The sequence below is a fragment of the Silene latifolia genome, chromosome 2, assembly GCF_048544455.1.
Source record: "Silene latifolia isolate original U9 population chromosome 2, ASM4854445v1, whole genome shotgun sequence".
In the NCBI taxonomy this organism is placed as follows: domain Eukaryota; kingdom Viridiplantae; phylum Streptophyta; class Magnoliopsida; order Caryophyllales; family Caryophyllaceae; genus Silene; species Silene latifolia.
The window spans coordinates 167890809-167909857 of record NC_133527.1 but is presented as its reverse complement, the minus strand read 5'-3'; the positions used below and the strand labels follow the sequence as shown (position 1 = coordinate 167909857).

General features: G+C 36.9%; 1 protein-coding gene across 8 annotated transcripts; it reads left to right on the top strand.

Moving 5' to 3' along the window:
* Nucleotides 1-6391: 6391 nt before the first annotated feature.
* On the top strand, nt 6392-18095 carry LOC141643310 (uncharacterized). Of its 8 annotated transcripts, none has more exons than XM_074452410.1 (17): nt 6392-6716; nt 6807-6900; nt 8173-8217; nt 8319-8486; nt 8584-8668; nt 8779-8885; nt 8981-9061; nt 9230-9282; nt 9369-9471; nt 13068-13214; nt 13518-13614; nt 13917-14139; nt 14232-14322; nt 14574-15548; nt 16803-16895; nt 17089-17372; nt 17667-18095. In XM_074452410.1, exons 1-17 carry the CDS (start codon nt 6586-6588, stop codon nt 17806-17808), a joined length of 2919 nt encoding a protein of 972 aa, XP_074308511.1. In that variant the 5' UTR covers nt 6392-6585; the 3' UTR covers nt 17809-18095. The 8 variants fall into 8 exon arrangements, with proteins under 8 accessions (XP_074308511.1, XP_074308517.1, XP_074308516.1 ...); XM_074452416.1 differs by having other exon boundaries at nt 6443-6716; nt 8299-8493; XM_074452415.1 differs by having other exon boundaries at nt 6473-6716; nt 8319-8493.
* The last annotated feature ends 954 nt before the right edge of the window (nt 18096-19049 follow it).

The window sequence follows — 19049 nt, the reverse complement described above, 5'->3', positions numbered from 1 at the left end:
CTCTAAGGATGGGGTAGTCGTGGATCCCAAAGCAAAGATTGAGGCAGTGACAAAGTGGGAAGCACCAAAGAATGTTTCTGAGATCAGGAGTTTCTTGGGTTTAGCTGGATATTACAGACGGCTCGTGAAGGATTTCTCCAAGATTGCTAGACCTATGACAGCTTTGATGAGGAAAGAGAACAGGTTTCGTTGGGATGAGAGTTGTGAGACGGCGTTCCAAACATTAAAGGAGTGTTTGACCACAGCTCCTATCTTAGCATTGCCTGAAGGGATTGAGACCTTTGAGGTTTATACAGATGCCTCAAAGAATGGGTTGCGATGTGTGTTGATGCAGAACGGTAAAGTGATTGCCTATGCTTCTAGGCAATTGAAGCCTTATGAGGAGAACTATCCTACACACGATCTAGAGTTGGGTGCAGTGGTGTTTGCTCTCAAGATTTGGAGACATTACCTTTATGGAGCGACCTTTAAGGTATTTTCTGATCACAAGAGTCTCAAGTACATCTTCACTCAAAAGGAGTTGAACATGAGACAGAGGAGGTGGATAGAGCTGATTGGCGATTATGACATGGATATTATCTACCATGAAGGGAAAGCCAATGTTGTTGCAGATGCTTTGAGTAAGAAGAGTGTACATTCTTTGTGTACAGCTTTATCTTTGATGAGGTTGAGAGATGAGGTGGGGAAGTTTGGGATACATATGATGCAGAGAAGGGATGCCATGGGAGATTTGACGGTGCAGTCTGATCTTTATGATGATATTCGAGGTAAACAGGTGTTGGATCCTAAGATGGTAGAGTGGAGAGCTAGAGTAGAGAAAGGGACAGTGTCCAGATTCTCTATTCATACAGATGGTAGTCTGAGGTTCGATGGGAGGTGGTGTGTCCCTAATGATGAGGAGCTGAAAAAGACAATCATGATAGAGGCACATTGTACACCGTATTCAGTACATCCAGGTGGTGACAAGCTATACAAGGATTTAAAGAACACGTTCTGGTGGCCTGGAATGAAGAAAGAAACAGCTGAGTTTGTGGCCCGTTGTTTGACATGCCAGAGAGTTAAAGGGGAACAACAATGACCACAAGGTAAGATTCAGTCTTTAGAGGTACCTGAGTGAAAGTGGGAATCCATTTCTATAGATTTTATCGTGGGTTTGCCGAGGAGTCGACAGGGTAACAACATGATATGGGTAATAGTGGATCGACTGACCAAGTCAGCTCATTTTGTGCCAATAAAAGATACATGGACTAAAGCACAATTAGCTATGGCTTATCGAAAGAATGTGCTAAAGTTGCATGGAGTCCCTAAGGATATAGTATCTGACAGAGATGCGAGATTTATCTCAAAGTTTTGGAAAGAGTTGCAGGAATCTTTAGGAACAACGTTGAAGATGAGTACAACATTTCATCCTGCGACAGACGGTCAAACTGAGAGAACAATCAAGACTCTTGAGGATATGTTACAAGCTTGTGTGATGGACTTTGGTGGAAGCTGGGAACAGAGGTTAGATTTGATTGAGTTTTCTTACAACAGCAGCTATCACTCTAGTATTGGCATGACACCATTTGAGGCCTTATATGGGAGGAGATGTAGGAGTCCGATTTGTTGGGACGACAGTGCTGAGGCAGTGGTTCTAGGACCAGAGATGGTACATAAGATGGTTGAGCAGATTAAGATGATCAGGGAAAGGATGAGAGCGGCTCAAGATAGCAAAAGAGTTATGCAGATCTACATCGCCGGGATATAGAGTTTCAGGTCGGGGACAAGGTTCTTCTGAAAGTGTCTCCTATGTGTGAGGTTATGAGATTTGGGAAGAAAAGCAAGCTGAGTCAGAAGTTCATAGGGCCTTGTGAGATCTTAGAACGGGTTGGAGAGGTTGCTTTTCGTTTGGCTTTACCAGCTGTGTTGGAGAGGGTGAATAACGTGTTTCATGTATCTTAGTTGCGCAAGTATGTGAGTGATCCGTCACATGTGTTAGATGCAGAGAGCATAGAGCTAGTTGAGTCCTTATCCTATCTTGAGGTACCTAAGCAGATTTTTGACCGGAAGGTTAGGAAGAGTAGGAGTGGTGAGACAGTTTTGCTCAAAATCCTTTGGTCTAATCACGAGACTGAGGAAGCTACATGGGAGGCAGATAAGGCCATGAGAGAGCGTTACCCTTTCCTTTTTGATCAGGTATGTATGGTTACGGGGACGTAACCTTGTTTCTTTTAGGGGGGTAGGAGATGATCGCAAAGAGTTTTTAAGAGTTTTTATACCCTTTTTGGTGTTGTGTCGGTATGTGTCGGTATGTTTTGTTGGGGTTTAGTCGGGTTGAGTTTGGTTAGTAGCATGTTTTTATGTTGAGTTTTGTTTTAGTTGTTGTGTCGGAAGTGTAGTAGTATGTCTTTGTTTTGTTGTGGTTTGAACTTCGGGGACGAAGTTCTTTTTAAGGAGGGAAGACTTTAATACTACGATTTTATGAGTCTCAGGGTACTCTATCGAGTGGGCCTTACTCTGTCGAGTAAGGGTGTTTTGCGATTTAAAATAGTTTCTGACCTGTAGGGTACTCGATCGAGTAGCCTTGGTACTCGATCGAGTAGGCGGCACTCGATCGAGTACGTCAGTTACTCGATCGAGTAGCCCGGTTTGCGAGTAATGTTTTGTCGAGTTTTGTTAAATAATGCGAATTAATATATAAACACTTCCGTCACTTTCATAATACGCTTTACAAACCTAATTACTTTGAAAGAGAGATTTCAAACTACGTACTTCGCATTCATCGCATTATTGACAAATCCCGGAGCTTGGAAGGTCGGAATTCACCTTTCTTTACATCTTTGTGATCCTTGCGTCGAGAGTAAGATCTACGTATCGAATTTGTTATATTTAATTAAGTCTTGTTAAACCCTAATTTTGGGATTTGGGGATTTGTGTTTGTTTTGTGTGGTTAGTGATATATGTGATGTTATGGTAGGAGGAGGATTCGTAGAGGAGGCCTTTTGATAACAGCTGTTGAGATCGTCTGACTGTGTTGCTTTCCAGGTATGGTTTTCCCTACTCAGTATTAGTCCCATAATGTGTTGGTGGTGATTTGTGATTGTTGATTGTTATCATACGAATATTGTGACGGTTGTTGGTTCTGATTGTTGTTTAGTAGTTGTGATTAATTATATCTGTCTGTGTTCTTCGGGGTGCGTCCCTGGCTGAGTGGAGTCACTTGCGGGAGTGGCTTCACGCCCATTATTCGCCTTTTGTGGAATCTGCCACAGAAGGGATGTGCACATTAATGGATTTGGGTTTATCGCTCGACGGAGATGAGCGGGGCTTAGGTGGGAACGGCTGCGGTCCCCCACTGGCGGCGAGGAGTAACCTTTTGCGATGGATACTGCGCGGGGGCTACACACTTTAGTGTGTAGTCAGTATTGTGGAGTTGGTGATGGAGTTCGGAGTACATCTGTGACGATTGAGCTGTGTTGTTTGTTGTATTGTTGAGTTATATAAATTGTGTGATTAGTACTGACCCCGTTTATTGTTTTAAAAACTGTGGTGATCCATTCGGGGATGGTGATCAGTTGTTGAGCAGGTATGAGTCGAGATACATGGGCTAGCTGGGATGTGTCACCTTCAGATGATAGAGTCTTCCGCTGTAGCTTTAGTAGTTTGTCAGACATTTTCATTTAGTTGATTAGACAGTTGTTTTGAGAACATGTAACCCGTATTTTTGGGCATTTGGTTTTAGATTGTATTCTTTCACTAAACTTATACTATTTAAATGTTGTTTCGTTATTGTCTTATGATTATCATTGCCTCGGGGAACCGAGATGGTAACATCTTAATTCCTGAGTAGTCCTGGTAAGGCACTTGGAGTATGGGGGTGTTACATGCATATTGGTCACTCCCATTCCCATAAATGATTAACTTGGCCATTGCCCTTGCTAACCAACACTTCATATAACTAACATGCACCCCAACTCCCTTAAAACAGAGCTTTGAAATTTTTTCAACTTCCAATCCAAATTATCTCTAAAAAACTCAATGTATTTCTCTGCCAAGAACTCAGATGTCACTTTCCTATTGTAGTTTGATATCACACAACTATGTTTAAATTCAACCCCATTATCTGAAATGTCTCCTCCTTATCCATCTTTCTTGCATGAACTCTAAACTTGCATTTAATTGGAGCATTACATGTGCACTTTCCAAACTTTGACTTCTTACTAATGCAAGGGCAATCACATCTATTCCTACATTGGGTTGTCACCCTGTCCCTCCCATTATGAGAATACCAGAAGTCATAACCATTGCTCACACTATGAGAAATTAATGCCTTCCTAAATACCTCCACACTAGGAAACTTCAAACCTATGTTAAGCTTTACTAATTTTGAGAAGTCAGTTGAAGGATTGAAAGAAGGGTAAGAATCTACCTCATCATCAGAACCATGCAAGCTCCTTAGCTCATCAAAATCTACTCCTTCCTCTTCAATAAAATTTATCTCAAAGTTATCAACTCCTACAAGCAGTTTAACTCTATTTTCTACTACTTTGTTTTTTTTTTGTCAACATTGATTGTCTCCTCCACATTTTTTTAGAATCTCATCAGCATCTGCTTCTGTAAATATATCTTCCTCCTCTGCAACCCTTACATCATACTTATCTAGCTCAAATTCTGGATCACTTCCTTCACTGAGACCTGAATCAGTGAACTCATCTTCCTCTTCCTCTGCCTCAGACCTTGCCTTTTGTTTCCCCTTATCAACCACAACATTCCCTTTCTCCTTATCTTTAGGTATTGACTTCTTTTCCTTGCTAGCAACAGTTTTTTGCCTAATACCTTTCCCTTTGACCTTCTCTGATACTGTCTTGCCCTTGCTATCAACACCAACCTCAGCTCCTTGCCCTAGACTCTTCTCAAGTTCAACAACAATCTTATCACCAGCCTCGTGTGAGACCTCAACTCCCACCCCTACACTTTTCTGAACTTCAACACCAGCTCTTAAGTTGCCCTCAAACTTTATCAGTCTCTTTATAGGCAACTCAGCCCTAACTGGGATGATAGTACTTCCAGTTAAAGTGTCTAAGGGTGCTGAATTTGAGATTTTTGATTTAAGATGCATAGGACTTCTTCTCAGAGATAACGAGGGTTCATTTATGAGGTTTGATTTCTTTTGGCTGAGATTTTTTGTCAAAGATAGAGGATTCTCATTTATTGTGCTTGATTGCTTTTTTCTGGGGACTTTGAATGTGCTTGGACCAACTTTTGTTGTTGCTTTTTTGTTGGTTTGTTAATTTAATATTGGGTGGGCTCTTAAATTGGGCTTTATGTCTATGATAGTGGAACTGGGTTCTGTACTCCCAACATTATCCTTCTTTCCTCTACTTCTGGTAAGCCTGCAAGATACCCCTGCTTTTGGTTGAGTGATGTACACCATCACACACGTCTTCTTACACATTGTCCTAAGCAACTGGACCACATCATCCTCACTCAACAACAAGGTTCTACCACTAGTGAGATCAACTCCATACCTTCTATACCACATATCAAAGTCTGTTGATCCACATAATTGCTTCCCTAAATCCATACAAAATCCAATATTCAACTAATCCTTCTTCAGCCCTTTCATATGGTGTAAATTACCACCCTTATACATAGTTATCTCTATAACTGTTTCAAACTTCCCTTCATAGAATACCATTAAATGAACAGTAGAATTTGGACCAACAGTTGAACCAATATCCTACAATATAGATGAAATATGGGGGTTTAATTACACTAAGATAAATGGGTTAAATTAGGGTAAAATAGGAACTCAATCATTAGAACATAAACAATTCAACAATTACAATGAATTTCCATTTCATTAACAATAAACAGGTAAAAAGTAAAAATCAATTAACAATTAACTTACCTTATTACTTCCCGGATTCATTGTTGTCGCCTGCTTCAAGTGATCTCCTAGTAAATCTTCAATTTAAGGTTAAGAATATATGAGAGATTTAATTGAACATTGTATGTTCAATTAGTTGTGAGATGAATTGGGGATACGTTTTTTGGGTTTTGAATTCGATTTAGGGTTTTGAAGAAGAAATTTGGGGGTTTCAATTGATAATGGCTGAGGTGAATGAAACTTGTGGGATGAATTGGGATGAGTTAACTGAAGGGCAATTTTGTCCATTCACTCACTTTTTCACCTTAAAACTAATAATGGTAGTAATTTTTGGCCTGAGGTAAACTTAAAGGAGTAATTTAAAAAAAAAAACATATAAGAGAGTAATTATTAAAAAGTGAAACATATAAGGGAGTAATTTTTAAATCTCTTTACTATATTTAAAGGTGTAAGTGAAAATAACTAAAAAATTAGAGGGTACAAGTGGGCTTTTCTAAAAAGAAGGATACAAGTTAGATTAGTAAATACCAATAGTACAAGTGAGAATTTTCAAAAAAAAAAAAATTATTTCCCGAAACCCCCATTTTAAAATGTTTTTGTTGTGGGTGAGCAATTTAAATGGCAAATGGTTCCCGTATTAGGCTATTTTGATTGATGAACAGAGAAATAGACGGGAGCATGCTCCGGTAGAGTATATAGCACCAAAACCCATAAAAATGGCGGCAAAGACGATGAATTGCAGTAAGCTAACAATCTGGACATTGTTTGCCATCGCGCTACAACTCACAGGTCTCACTCTATTCGTTCTCGGTTTCTTCCCTGTCAAGCCAGCTCTTTCCGGCATCAGGTTTAACTCTTCTCCCTTTCCTCTTTCGCTCTCTCTTTTTCGCTGTCTCGCTGTCTCACTTCTCGCTTTTGTTTCGTCTATCCTATTTAGCGGTCCAGAGAGTTATCGATCGCCTGGAAATCAATCTCTCGAAGATTACGATGTTAGCGTCATGTCTCCTCTTCAACTCCGATCGCTTTTTCAGGTTCACTTTTCGCAGTAATTTGATTTCAATTGAGTGTAATTTTGCTGTTTTTTTTTTTGCTGAATTATGTAATTGTTGATGTGTTTGTGTATATTTGCTTGTGAATTTGTTAGTTTTGAACTAGAATGAGTTAATGTTTCGAATCTATAATGGACGCGGTTTATGATTGAAGTTCTTAGTTGCTAGCACGTAGAATGTAAAACGAATGAAGTTTTATTCGAAATTTGTTTTGTGATGTGGAATTATAGTTAGCTATCGAGTTACCACAAGTTTTGTTAGATTTGAGATACTTTTTGAGGTTTATAATTGCTGTTTTAGAGTAAAAGTTGAAAAAAGGACACAAAGTGAATTGTTACCCAGCTTTAGGTGTATAGATGTATAAGCTTGATGAGTGAAGCTAGCGAGTTTCGACAATTTATATTAGATTTGACAGAATTTTTGGGGTTCATAATGTTGTTTTAGAGTATAAGTTGAAAAAAAGGATGCAAGCTGTATCATTATCTAGTTTTAGGTTTATAACTGTATAAGCTTGATAAGTGAGTTATGTCGATAATGTGCTTGTGAGAATCGTATATTGCAGGCTTGCAGTTCATTTCGGCACATGATCCTGAACTCAGTAATACTTGTACATCTTTCTTTTGGGGAATCCCTGGGAGATGTCTTGATTAGTATTTCTTGTTTTGTTCTGGACAGCATGCTTATTTGTAGTTGAAATGATATGTTCCTAAAATTCACTTTATAATATATGTTCCTAGAAGAGGAATAGGGACAAAATGATTGATGGTGAAGCAACGGCTACACTTTATAATATATGCTATCCAATTCAAGGTGAAAACTAGGCTAATTAAGTTGATAGGTAACTTATACAAATCATACTCCTTCCATCCCGGTCATTTGTTTACCTTTGATTTTGGCACAAAGACCAAGGAAAGGAAGGGGATCATTTGTGGTGGCTGTTGGTGGATGACAAGTGGATCACAATGGATGTATATGATCAAATTACTCATCAAAAACATTCCTAATATAGAAAGGTAACCAAATGAATGAGACACCCTAAAATGGAATAGGTAAACAAATGAGCTGGATGAAGGGAGTATATTTTTAGGATAAATTAAACCTACTCAAGTAATCAACTTCATAATTTCAAGTAAGCTATCTTGCTTTCTGTGAGGCATTTGCTTAGTTGGACCACTTTGATGACATGCATTATAATCATGGTCCTACAAAAAAGTTTATTCAGGACTACAAATTGATTGTATTCTTATTGTGCAGGATTTGTCTCAAATTCGTCCGTCATACAGCCGCATTATACTCATGGTACATAGCAATTCATGTGTTGCTTATATAGTTTATCTGGAAATGGCATACTTAAGGTGCCCTATATTGCCTTATTTACAGAACCAAGTATGGTACTCTAGGTTGTTGATGGTCTTCCAGCAGAATTTGTGCTTGGCAAGGATGGCAAGCGTCCTTCCGAAGCTTTTGTGCGTGCTATGCCATACACTCAGTCATTGCTGGCAAATAAAATGGCAATTGGTTATCACTCAAAGGCTGCACCCCCAACAGTCACTATGCCTCGTTTGAAGGTCACTGGTATTGCTATACTATTTGGTTTCCGTCTTATTGTTCTCTTTTTGTCCTGTTGAGTAACATGTCTCACTTAATTTCCTGCTAAAATTATAGGCTATGGTTTCTGGTGCTGTCGGGGGATTCTTAGATGTGGCATTCAATTTCAATACACAAGCTTTTCTCGATGACAATCTTCTTCGTAAGTTTGCATAATCCTTTGGCTTTTTAGCAGGGGATAGGAGACTATAGGTTTGTACCTAATAACAGAGATGGTAAGGATTTGCTTCACAAGCAATCTTTGAATTGCAGGACAGCTTTTCAGAATTGGCTGGAACATGTCAATGTTGGGTGATGAAACGTGGCTTAAGTTATTTCCAGGATTATTCTTTAGGCAAGACGGAGTTAGTAGCTTCTTTGTGAGTCTCTTACCCTGTACGTGATAATTAAGTACCTTGTGGTAGTAATTAAGAAAAAAAAAAGGGATATTAGTGTTTGTTATCTTGTTTGTTAGGTGAAGGATACTATACAAGTGGATCACAATGTGTCTCGACATTTGCCTGTTGAGCTTTATAAAGATGATTGGAATCTCCTGGTAATCTATGAACTCTTCACTTAGTCATATTTGTATCCAACTTTTTAGTTTACTTTTTGTTGTCACGGTTAATTTTGTGGTATAACTCCTATGTTTACAATTACAAGTAATACAATTTTTGATGTCGCCATGATTTAAATATTTTTGTCCTATTCAAACACCTTTCAGATTCTTCATTATCTAGGAGTGGATCATGTTGGACATATTGGTGGAAGAAAAAGGTAGTCAGTTCCCCTCAATTTGTGATACTTGGTTGCACGTTGGCTCAATAGCTTGGGTTCTGATGCTTCGATTTGAACAATGTTAGTGCCTTGATGCCCCAAAAACTTAAAGAGATGGATGATGTGATAAAGATGATTCATTTGAATTGTATTCTTTCGCCTGACAACGAACAAGGAGATACTCTTCTGGTTAGTATTACCTTTATTTTGTCTTAATTGTCCCTTCTTTGATGTTTGCTCATTTTTTTTGGATTGAATAAGCTTGAGCGGGGGAGCAATTAAACTCTACATAGAAAACCAATCTACACTCTTATACATACAACATATATATGTAAACCAAAACCAGTAGAAAATCTTCGGATATAAATAATATTATATACACACAGAATAGTTGTTTCTTACAAATAAATGAAATTGACACATATGTGCATAAGAATAATATAGTTTGTTGGACTTCTTTAATTTTCACTTGAGTACATGATTGCTTTTTCCCCTGCAATCTTATTTGTTGTGCACTTTTTGCATTTCGTCTCTTCGAGCCACATAATATCCCACAATAAAGATCTCGATGAGTACTTTGACTTGAGTATTGGTTTAGTCCCTTTAAAAGGACAAAGGTGTCATTTTTGTTTCCCAGATTGTAGGTAAATGAAGAATAACCAAGAACACAAATACACAATTCAGTATAAAAAAATATCAAATAAAGTGGTAAACAAATTCTGTTTCGTGAGCCATTTGTTAAGTGACAACATTCGAGCAGAGACAAAGAAATGGTTTTATGGACAATGTACAAACTTCCATATCACCGTTTTTTTTTTAAGAATAAGAATGTCTAAAATAATACGAAGTATTATTTAGTTATGCATTTTAAATATATTTCTTTTACTTTGGGGTTTTTTGTCAAAAACTACCTTATATTTAGGGGTATTTGTAAAAAGACTACCTTATATTATTTTTCTTGTTTTAGCCTACCTTTATTTTCTCTTTTTTTGGGTCAAAAACTACCTATGCTGAAAATATGGCTAAATTTGGTCAATTTAATGACATTTACCTATCTCACATTACTCTCTTAACACAAAACAACAATGATCAAGTGCGTTCAAACCACAATTTAACTTCAAATAAGCATAATTTATGTTTTCACATTTCAATAATAACTACGAACATCTCTTAAAGTTAAGCGTAAGTACATCATGACTTCCCAAAATAGGGTCTAAGCAAGTTTGAAACATAAAGGACTCATGCGAGATAGGTTAAAGCCAGAAATCTGGCCAATTCCGTCTAGACTCTTAGCATAGGTAGTTATTCACCAAAAATAAAGAAACCAAAGGTAGTCGAAAACAAAAAAAATAATGTAAGGTAGTATTTTTACAAATACCCCTAAATATAAGGTAGTTTTTGACAAAAAAACCCTTTACTTTATTTTGAAATGCGGATTATTCAAATTTCATCAGTACTTTTATAGTTTTATGACACCAAAATTCTATTTTGGGGATTCTTACAAATCACCATATAGAGTTTGTGTTTTTTTCCTTTATAATTTTAAAATTATGCTCATTCTCTATTACTTAATTAACTATTAAAAAAAAAAATAGTGGCGCGGGCACAATCTGGGCATAAATCCTAGTATAGTAGGAAAACTAGGCATCTTTTGGATAAATTAGTAAATTATAAAAATCCTTGCATATGTGGAACTTGGAAGTATCCTTTTGTCTTTTAAAACTATAACTATTCAAGTCAAATATGAAATTTAGATAGGTTACATTTGAAGATAGCATGTAATGTTTGAGTTGTATACTTGTATCATACAGTGTGAACTGTGTAATAATTTCATGCAAAAATTATCGAAGAAAATATATTAAGTTTTCTATTGGGAGAGGATTAGGAGTGAGACTGTGCTATAGAGGAAGAACCTCTTGCATGGCCTGAGGAGGAATTTACTTCCTCTTATATATAAATTAAAAATTTAAAAGGATGACAGGAGAACCCCTAATTCTTAAATATATTCAGCGAAAAAATGACCCTTAAAGAGTTCTAAGGTCTGATCTCCTAAGTCCACACCCTGATGTTTGGGCTAATGGAAATTGATTCAGAGAAACAACATATGTCCCTTGTTATCTAATCATGATTGATATGGAAAACATGTGTCACTAGTCAGTAGTCACTAGTCACTAATGTATTTCTACATGTATGGCTATATATTAGTACATCTAATCATAGATGTTGTGAAGCTAAGATTGTAATAAGCATAGCTTGGCAACTTATGATTGTTCTGTGATCTCTATCTTGTAGTTGGGGTGATAATTTACTTAAATGTTGTCGATGAGATATTGATAGAATTTATTGTGGAACTTTTTAAAATTATAAAAGGTTTTTTTTTTGTCTTACACCACCTTTAATATAAGACCTTTTGTGAAACACCACCTTTAATAAATTTTCTGGCATTTTGGTACCTTTAAAAAAATAAAATTGTAAAACACAACCAAATGGCAGGAGTTTCACCAAATTAAAAAAAAAAACCGGCGTTGACTTTATGTTATAAACATTCTCACGTGCCATTTTTTGTCTTCATTCCTTCATCGCCTTCTTTCGCTCTTCAATCTTTCATCTCCATCATTCCTCATTTATTTCCTGCTTCATCAAATCTCTTCTGATTTTCCTTAAGATGAGCTATTTCTAAACTTAGCCCATTCATTCGTTCTCGTTCTTCATAATTTGAATCATCATCTCTTCTAATCGTTCCAACCTTAGTTTTTGCATTACAATTTCTGACTTCAACCAAGTTATCTCATTCATGGGCTCATCAGCTCACATGAAATAATTGCAACCACGCATTGACGTCTCCGGATTATAGAACTTACATGCCAAAGACTTTCTTCCCGTATTTGCTTCCGTCATTCGTGTTTTCAAAGCTGTTGGAATACCATATCGACATTTGATAAGTGGCTTGGATGTGGACTCTTAGCCGCCAAAGGACGTTGTAAGTGGAAAGTGAGAGGATAGAAAAGAAAGGCGAAAAGAGAGAGAAGGGGAGATTGAGAGGAGACAGGAAAGAGAAGACATGGGAGGGTGAAGAGGGGAAAGGGGGGATTAATGGTTCGTATATAAGGCAAAAAAATGGAGGGAAACAATACTTCGTACGCATGAAATTATTCACCGCCGGAGTTTTCAATATAATAGCCAGTTTCCGGCCCCAATTGGTTGGGTTCTACAATTTTATTTTTTTTAAAGGTACCAAAATGCAAGAAAATTTATTAAAGGTGGTGTTTTGCAAACACTTTTTTTATAAGGTAGTGTTAGACAAAAAACCCTACATTATAAAATGAAGGGCATGGCTTGTTTCTTCAGTGATTTTGAGATTTCTTATAGGATGGTATTCAATACCTCGATCAATGGCTCTAGCAGCTAATCATCGTATCCAAGTGACATTACTGACTACTGAGTACTAGCAATATCAATGGCTCTAGCAGCTAATCATCGTATCCAAGTGACATTACTGACTACTGAGTACTAGCAATGTCCATCCGCTTGATTATGTTGTTGCGCTTACAGTATATTTTGTTCATGTAAGATGCAACTATAGTTTTCTTTACCTTCCAGGGTGGTTTTTTCATTTGCTAGTCCTTTTAGCTTAACATATGGATCTTTTATTGACAATGCTGATTTCTGAATATAAGCTGTATAGTCCTTGTTTTCTCTGCTTGCTTGGTTGTATACAGCTGCATTTACATGTCTAATAAGATTGGAAACTGATTCTTCTAACAGGCCAATCTTTGAGTTTGCAGCTTGTAGTCAGTGATCATGGAATGACTGATAGTGGGAATCATGGAGGTTCTTCGTACGAAGAAACTGATGCTTTAGCTCTATTTATTGCTCCAAGGTTTGAAGTCTCTGGAGACTGTGCGTCAGAGAAGCAGGATTGTGCCAAGCAGGTGAAGAACCTTCATAAACTGTGGATACTTTCATTGTTGACTGTGCAGTGGTTTCTATTTTCAGTATGCATATCTTTGAATTGCTCCTGGATATATGCTTATCAGATTGTGACATATTTTATTCCAGCCAAAGAGCAATTTTTTTTAAAAAAAAAAAAAAAATTGTTATCTATCCAATTACTTAATTGTGATCAAGTAACTTAATCTACGGTTTATTTATGAATTTGAAAGTGTAAAGACGTCTTACTACGGCGATATTTGAATTCCAATTTATCATTGTGTAATTGCATATTTTGATTCCAGGTTGACATTGCCCCAACTTTAGCTCTTCTGCTTGGTGTGCCAATTCCTAAAAACAATGTTGGAGTTCTTGCGATGGGTGTTTTACATACCTTAACAGGTAGTTCTTTCATACAGCAAAAGAACTTCGAATTCATTCTAGGTGGATTAATATTCATCTTAATTGTCACAAAAAAGAAATTCATTCTAGGTGGATTTGGTTTTGACTATGACTTTACGTTTCTTGATCTTGATCATGACTGGGATATATAGCATGTCTTTTTTATACACACATTGCATATTTCTGGTAGTCTAACCCTTTATTTTGTCTTTGAACAGAATCCTTATGTAGATCTGTACTGTAATTGATGTAGTTACTTACGAAATCAGCTTGTTATGACTAATGCTTTTCTCTTTTAGCAGACAGTGAGCGGCTAAGAGCATTGGAGCTGAATTCCTGGCAACTTCTGAGGTTACTTAAAGCCCAGCTACCTCACTTATCTTGTGTAGAATCAAATTTTGAAAGCCATGAGGATAGTGGATGGTCCCAAGTGACTCAATGCAGTTCAATCACTGAAGAGATGTTTTGTTGCCTCTACTCTAAAGCAGCTGTTCTTCACAGTTCCTGGAAGTACAAAACATCAAGGTTGGTTACAAATTCTAGACAAGAAAAATTGCAGTTGTGATTTCAAGAATTGAACCTATTTGGCTAACTCTTGTCGAAACTTCCTTCTTCAGAGCAAATAACGATCTCTACAACAACACTGTCACGGCATATGACAAATTCATGACTACGGCAAGTGATTGGCTTACTGGTAGAGTTACGGAAGTAAGTCCCAATGATATTCTCAGTCTTATCAAAATCTGTATTTTTCAAGTAAAATGCAGTTTATGAGCCTGGCGAGGAGAGCAAAAAGTATTATCTTAGTCCATGTTTGCACAACAATCTGTTAATGTCTTGGCTTGGATCTGGAAGGGATCTCGTGGAACAACAATCTGTTTTTGTTTCATTTTTTTGTAATTGGAAAGTTACTCTGATCAAAACATCCTGTGATTTACAAACTCATCTTTTATTTTCAGAAACCTTTTGGACAACTTGTTCTCGGCATGCTGGCAATGGTCCTGTCTAGTCTGATATTTATGAGGCTTCTCTTTTATTTGAGGATGGAAGAAGACCGTCAATGGAATCAGGGAGTTGTGGGTTTGAGAGATGTACACAACTTGAGGTTTGAGGAATTTTTTGTTGTGGCTGTGATTGTCATCCTTGTCGTGAGCATGGGATCTAGCTCCATGGTAGAAGAAGAGCAATACATTTGGCATTATATGACGTCAACGTTATTCTGGATTCTAATGCGGAAAACAATGAAATTTCTACCAGGAGTGGTGCAAAAATCCTACAAGGGCAATGTTCGTTCGCGTTTTTTACAAATGTGGTCAATCCTTGTGGTACTCGTATCAGGTAGGATCTTGAGAGCCTGGCATCAAGGAGGCGTGAATTGGACTTATCTTCCCGACATTTCGAAATGGCTCGAGCTGGCTGGAAATGAATGGATAAAAATGATTGAAGTAGTATCAGGAATTTTCGTGACCAGCTTGAGCCTATTTGCATTTTCCGGATCGAGGTTAAGCAAGAGTGTTATCCTTGTTGTACGGTTCTTCATTCTAGTATCAGGATCCTTAGTTTTGCTGCATGTTATAAAGTACGAAGGCAACATATTTGTGGCATCTAATCATGGTGCTACCTCAATAGTTCAGATTATCTACACCCTTCTGAGCACTGCAACTTGCATAGCTGTATTAGCTTCTCCTTGGCTATTTTCAGTTTCTTCTCTTGGCGAATCATGCGCTAGTAAGCAGATATCAGGTCATCTGAGAGCAGGACTCAAAGAGTCTTCCTATTTGATTGGTTGGGTATACATGCTTTCCTGGTCTATGCTGCAGCTTTTGCTACAGCAACCAATAAATTCGATGCCAGTTGTTTTGCTTCTGCTACAGATCTGTGCCTCTATGATATACTTTGTCAATAACGAGGAATGTCGAAAGCCATGGGTCGAGGTATGTTCAAGTAATTGGTTTCTTCTAGGTTATATACCTCATATTAAAAAATTTCGTTCTCATGCTTTAGTTAAATAGTTCCCATGCTGTGATTTTATGGTGTTTTCCATAACCAATGGAGCTAAATATTCCATATTCTTTGTTTTGGATTATGATGGGATAATGTTGAATGACTTACTAAACTGTCTGGCACTCTATGACTTACTGAACCGGCTGAACTTACTAAAGCAGGGCATGCGATGCAATTCTCACAGCAATGTTCATTATAGGTCATCTGGATACACACACTATGTTTTGTGCATTCGACCCCTTACCTCACCATTTTGGAGAGCCCTTCAGGCACTAGTATTATGGTATAACGTTACCAGATTAGCGATATTAATACATAATATAATTTCTCTGATATGCCGGGTGTATTATTTTATAAACATAATATGTGAATTTGTGTTTACTCTTCATTTTTAAAATATTAAAATAGAAAATATTATTTATGAAAATAGCTAAATACAAGGGAAATCATGATATTATAATCCTATTTTACACCCTTAATTTTTATATTGTCGAATAGTTAAGAGTGGATGAATGTGGTCATTCACCCTATTTTCTCTTTGCATCATCTCAATTTTTCTCATAAGGTTTCCCCTTGCTCACCTGTTTTTACCGTTACAAATCTTTGCTAATATTATTTACACGCCCTTCTATAGTTCTATTCTTGTGATTGCTCAATTTTTTCAAGATATATGAGGGGTATTTTGAAAAAAGGGTAATTTTTAAGAATAGAAAAGAATTTCTATTCCCATGTGATTATAATTTATTTTCTTCTTTGTTTATTGTTATTAATTAATATAGTCTTCCTTTTCGAAATCAAAAATCTCAAATTATTTTCTTTATAAAATCAAGACTATATCAAAAACTAAGTTTCTTTTTAGCTAGACGAATATTTTGTAGATTCAAGCTTATAAGAACATCACTCAGTTCTCATTTAAACCTCTTAAGTTTCCTTTTTTTTTTGTCTATTTACAAAATTCCTAATTTTCTAATTTTAGTGAATTAACATGAATTTGCAAATTGTTTCGCAAATTTTAGACAAGTCCTTTCACGAATTTGGGCGAGTCAATTAGCGTTCATAGACTACTTGAGTCAATCAGTGACTGTGCACTGGTAAAAGAACTTGTTGCTGCTGCTATGATATTCCGGTGTTTTTACTCTACAGTTGAAATGAATGCGCTGATTCTAATACTTGTGCTCTCTCAGGTAGCGTCTTTGTATTTTTTGGGGATGGCTGGCCATTTTGGTCTTGGCAACAGCAACACACTTGCAACCATTGATGTTGCTGGAGCTTTCATTGTATGTGTTCATCCCCACAAATTCATTTCTCAAGTCATTTTCATTAACTTTGCTCACTAAAGTGGCAAAGCTTCTTTTTATTGTTAATGCAAGAGACATGCTACTTACAACCGACCCCTTTATCCCTTAACCCACAACATCTGGAAGCCCTTGGCACTTGTTTATGTTATATTAACTTAGCAATAATCATCAGGGAATCTCAAGTCACTCAACGCTTCTTTCTGGGATACTGATGTTCTGCATAACTTATGCATCACCCATGTTAGTATTACTTTCTTTGGTGATGTACATCTCTTTGAAAGATGGGAGCTATTCTGGAGCTGATGAGACCTTGGAATTTGGGGCTCTTCTAAAGTCAGTGCTTGCCATTCCTTTGCTTGTTCCCTTGGCCATCAATTCTGTTCTGTTAATCGCATATACAGTCATATTGCTTCTGATGAGGAACCATCTATTTATTTGGAGTGTCTTCTCTCCCAAGTAAGTATCACTAGAGAACTATCATTCTTTTTGCATATCAAAGGGTCTAAATTGTGCGTTGTGCTTATGCCAGCTTTAATTTAGGCTATCAATCAAATTCTATAATCCAGTGGATTAAACTGTTTGATGTCATGGATGGCCCCATCTATTGCGCAATCTTAGTAAACCTATTAAAATGTCGGACGTAAACTTTGATAGAATATTTGAACTATCAGCTTTCGATTTTTACTGCCTGATTAGCTGCACAGAATGGTTTGGTTCATAAGACGTACTAAATGCAGTGAATGTTCTCAGGTACATGTACGTATGTGCAACAACAGCTTGTGTGTATATTGGGGTATCCATTGTGGCTGCAACTGAGATTTACATATGTTTGGTGTATACCTTGCATACAAAGAGGCTGTTTAGCATCAGAAATGCTGTAGAGAAGACGTAAGTTGGCCAACACTAGTCCATCTACTTGGTTTTCGCAGAGCAGACCATGCTGTGGTCATCTGGTGCACAACTCTAATTTTCTGATGTCTGAACAGTGAGGTATTGTAAATCTTCTTTATACCCCCATTTTTTGGCAGTGTGGGGGTGGGTTCTGGCTGTGTTTTTGGTTGATGTCTTTCTAGGGACCTATAGGTGACCGTTGAGACTTGAGATAACGAAATACCTGTTGCTCTAATATTTTTGAGAACTCTTTTGTTCTGTTTCCAGAAAGTTACTATTGTGACTAAATCTGTGCTTCTTCCTCTGAGCTGTGATTGTTTCTTTTGTTTTCTGAGTATTTTCATCTATATTCTCTTCCTAAATTTCTTTAATGTGTGGACGAATACCAATTTACCAACTGATAACGGCAAAAATTATGTACAAGTTTCTGAGATGAGAATGCGAGGAAGTTCAACAAGAAATGCTTTTATTTTTCCCCGATTTATGTGAGGGAAATTAGTAGTACATCATCTTTGGGCAAAACATCATTCCTTACACGAATGCAATGATAACAAAAAAAAATAGTGTAAGATTTATTGAATTATTATATGCACTGCAAATCATTTAAAGTTGAAGGAAATTAATAAATTTAACTTTGTTTCAGTACTCATAATAAGACCACTGCGTCGGCCTAAGCACTTTTAAGGATTTTATTTAAATCATTTATGTGTGTACGTACTTAATGGAATCCTAGAAAAGCATTACTCCATTTTATATCCTAATGTTCTCTTTAATTAGGTGATAGACAATGACAAAACAACACTTATCATTCCTCGACCTAAAGTAATTGCATACCTTTATCCTTACATCCGTACTTGCTAAAATATGCTATTGAAGTAGGTTAGTATGTGTTCTCCTTTCTACTTCCTCTGTTCCATTGAATTGTTTACTTTTTCCAAAATACATGAGGAGAATTTTGAAAAAGTAAACAATTCAATGAAATAGAGGAAGTATTTTGTAATGGAAAAAAAAATATTGTGGACAATATAAATAGGATAGAAGATTGAATTGACAAGGTTTACCTTTAACGTCAGTCCCGTTATGAAGGTTTTCCCATGATTAAAGGACTAGTGAGTAGTGACCATTGTAGCCAAGTAATGGAGGAATGTTGATACGTTTCCGAGGTGGGAGATTATTAGTTGATATTGGTAAAATATTACACTTAATCTTAACATAGCCACTTCCAGTGGTTTCACAGGAGCA

What these genes read in the sequence shown, in the direction of transcription:
- LOC141643310 (XM_074452409.1), top strand. Translation starts at nt 6,586, where the DNA reads ATGGCGGCAAAGACGATGAATTGCAGTAAGCTAACAATCTGGACATTG. An exon ending in CATATTGGTGGAAGAAAAAG is followed by an intron (nt 9,283 to 9,368) that starts GTAGTCAGTTCC and finishes GAACAATGTTAG; the next exon opens with TGCCTTGATGCCCCAAAAAC. An exon ending in ATGTTGCTGGAGCTTTCATT is followed by an intron (nt 16,896 to 17,088) that starts GTATGTGTTCAT and finishes AATAATCATCAG; the next exon opens with GGAATCTCAAGTCACTCAAC.